Here is a 3401-nt window from a genome sequence, read left to right on the forward strand (position 1 = left end):
ATTATTCACATGTCGTTATAGTTGCGCCGCCTCTATTGCCGCGACTCATGAAAAACTTTTTCATTCCGCGTCGCCCCATCAAGCTCTTGTTGGATCCGCTCGTCTGCGATCAACGAGAGGAACGTCTGTACTTCCTCAACAGACAACGAAACAGCCACTTTTTGGCGCTCGTTCAAAACAGTTGCATTTGATCCTTCGCTGGCTGTGCCGATTTAAATCTAGCGGTTCTGTTGTGTTTGTGTCGCAAGTTCAGTGACATAAACGTGTATTTGACAGTTTAAGTGCAATAAGACATGAAAGAGCGTTTACACAACTACTACTGCACTAAAAATGGGAATCGAACCCATGACCTACAGAAAAACTAAATATTGTAAGTTCGAATGCTCAGAGAACTGCATAATACCCTCTAATATCATATCATAAAGCTACAATAGCATGTTCTGATTGGTTAAAAGAAGCTTTACAGCAGACGAGACTCTTACCGACAGCATCAGCTCCCAGCTTGTGCAGCATGCGACACTCCGCGATCGTCTCGAACGACGGTCCTCCTAGAACGCAGTACACGCCCTCTCGCAGGAAGTCGCTGTAACCGAGCTCTGAACCCACGTCGAGCGCCATCTGCTGAAGCTCTCGATCGTATGCGTCCGACATGCAGGGGAAACGAACACCAAACCTAAAAATGTAATGTTATGTAATGTTACATAATGAACAATATTTACAGAAGCACGTGTGGAATTTCTGCCTGTCAAAACAGCTGCATGTCGTGAGTATAGTGATTAAAAGGAACTAAATAAGCACATATAAACATGCCTTTCGTCATTGGGTCCAGCCAGAGGGTTGTTTCCAGCAAATCCAGGCATGTTGAGATGATCTTTGATGATCATGATGTCGCCTACTTTATAGTCCTGGTTCAGACCGCCAGCGGCGTTGGTGAGAATCACAGTCTCCACACCCAGCAGTTTGAATATCCGCATAGGCATCGTAATCTAAAACGGAAGAACAATCGTAGTTTGAGATGCTCTGAATCTCGCATCAGGTGCATATTACACCAGTTGTGTTCCATTAGTGCTGTTTTTTAATTGTTGGTCTTTATACACAAGGACATCTTGTGGCACCTTGCTGATATTAGCAGTAAGTTTTAAATTTTAGTGCAAAATAACCTGTGTGAATGCTATAAGTGTTCTGGTCTTTGCATACCATAGGGTCAGAGAGTTTACGCTTCAATCACACACACAACACAACCAGTTAAAACTAACTCGGTTTTCAGTAAGGCCATGTGTTAGTTAGGTAGTTATTTTTAAAGAAGGATCTTTAGGTCAGATCCCTTTAAGTCAGTGCAACTTGCAATTTCAGTGATATTTAAATACATGCAAGTTAAGTTCTTAAACCCTCAGGCCTGGATCAGCACCCAAGACCATTTGGATCTCGAATCCAACAATACAGCCACAACTACCTCTCAATCTAGCTGTCAGACTGACAAAGAGTTGTATTGTTTTCACACACTCTGACGTGCCAGAGTGTGTGTATTACAGGGTGTTCGTACCTTTTGGATGGGATAACCCTCATAGAGATGAAACCGTCCCTGCATGCAGACACATGGTCTACCCTTCAAAGTGCCAAACACCAGCCGGCCTGCGTGACCATGCACTGCAAAAGAGAAAGAAACACACAGGTTCAGCAAAAATAAAAGAAGTAAATGCAAGGATCTTAGAAGATAAAGTACATAATATCTCACATTATACAGAAAACCTCACCTGTACTTTGGGGGAAGTTGGGGATGTCCCTGTAGTTGAAGGCCACCTGGTCTTTCAATGCGTCAGCCAGTCCACCCAAACCCGAACCGCACACGATGCCCACCAGAGGACGCACTGCAGTCTGGGACAGAAGCCAGTCAGCTGTGGCCTGGCAATCCTCATAGCTGTACCTGCACAGAGAGAATGGAAAAAATGAGTTTATGAGGCCACACACATGACTGTAACCAAATGTGCTTCCAGCACACTGAATTCACAGCACGTTTCCCATCCAGAAGTCTCATACCCCGATACACTTGAATGTCACACACACACACACATTCATATCACACTTATTTTCACAACTGACAAACATACAATTTGCATATGTATTATATAACTATATAACTATGATGCTGAATATTTTAACATATTTGAATGGCTATGATGAAGCCTGCAGATACCAAATAAAAATATCCTGGCAAATCTGAAACATGAGCCACTTTTTGACACATCACTACTGTAATCTGAGCAGCTGACTACTAAAATAAACTTCCTGTGAGCATCTGTATGATTAGTACTATGGCCTTTGCAGAAACAGTAATAAAGTCTAATCTGAAAATCAGTTTCGATTTAGAATTCAATTGCAAATACATTTCAATACAATCAAAATAACTAGCCAATGTCCAAAAAGTTTTTTGTTTTAAATCTGTCAAGCACTGTCAAATACAAAGGTATTATTGGTTGACCAATAGGCTATTAATGGCTGATTAAACATATCTAGAGAGTAGGGTGTCAGATTTTATTGTGTGCATGTTGTACAGTATGCAATTTATAATTTTACTGTTGCACATTTTAACAGAATTTCAATACAATCAGTTCAAAGTCTAAAAAGCTTTATTCCAATGAACATGTACTTCAAAGCGTTCTTCTTAACCCCGCGTTTAAACCCCGCAACATTCGCTTAAATCAATAACAGCTGATCGAGACACGCGCGCCCCGCATCACCACGTGCTTGTCACTGAGACGATTCGGTTCAATTAAATTCCACACTGTTAATGAAAGAACAAATGGATGAATTATTATAAACAACCAACCAACTCGCTGTACTATGCCACTGATCGAGTAAACTACATTCACCATCGAAACATACACGCTTTCAATAAAGCAAGTAGAATTAGAAAGTTAGATATGAAAAATAATAACTTAATCGTTTACCCAGTGCTGCTCTCAGGAAACATGATTAAAATCGCTGGTCAGATCCTTCACGAATACGCAATGGAAATATCTTTAAAGCAACAGATGGTAGACACGAACGTAACTTACGCGACGATCTACCAATGAAACAAATTGGAGATACAAATAAAACTATAACACGTAGCACGAGACGCGAGGGTGAGTGAATAAAAGCGCTTTAAAAATTCCTGAAGCGTTGCTCATGTAGCGGGTGTTCTTATAGAACCTCCGCTTCCGGCGCTCCTCCCCGCGTTCTGACGCAAACGAAGAGCGGAACACACCTCCTGACGCAACTGGCCCCGCAGGCTAGGGAGGGCCAACGTGGGCCCCGCTCTGTTACCAGTAAAATCTCACTAAAACGTAAGCAACAGCTGTCAGACTTAACACCTGGTAACCTGGTAACCTGGAAATTGGTTTTCCTCAATTAGATTTATG

General features: G+C 41.9%; 1 protein-coding gene across 1 annotated transcript in view; it reads right to left on the reverse strand.

Annotated features, from left to right (window-relative positions):
• The window catches only part of pnp5a (purine nucleoside phosphorylase 5a), a 4590-nt gene extending 1419 nt beyond the window's left edge, over window positions 1-3171 (reverse strand). Inside the window, exons 1-5 of the mRNA XM_016492047.1 lie at window positions 2949-3171; window positions 1755-1924; window positions 1544-1647; window positions 811-986; window positions 483-673 (exon numbers count right to left, since the gene is read on the reverse strand). Of these exons, the coding sequence (XP_016347533.1) occupies window positions 483-673; window positions 811-986; window positions 1544-1647; window positions 1755-1924; window positions 2949-2971 (664 nt within the window). The 5' untranslated portion in view covers window positions 2972-3171. The remainder of the gene's footprint in view (window positions 1-482; window positions 674-810; window positions 987-1543; window positions 1648-1754; window positions 1925-2948) is intronic.
• Between the last annotated feature and the right edge of the window lie 230 nt (window positions 3172-3401).

Source organism: Sinocyclocheilus anshuiensis, unplaced genomic scaffold (genome assembly GCF_001515605.1).
Source record: "Sinocyclocheilus anshuiensis isolate Anshui unplaced genomic scaffold, SAMN03320099.WGS_v1.1 scaffold674, whole genome shotgun sequence".
Taxonomy (NCBI): domain Eukaryota; kingdom Metazoa; phylum Chordata; class Actinopteri; order Cypriniformes; family Cyprinidae; genus Sinocyclocheilus; species Sinocyclocheilus anshuiensis.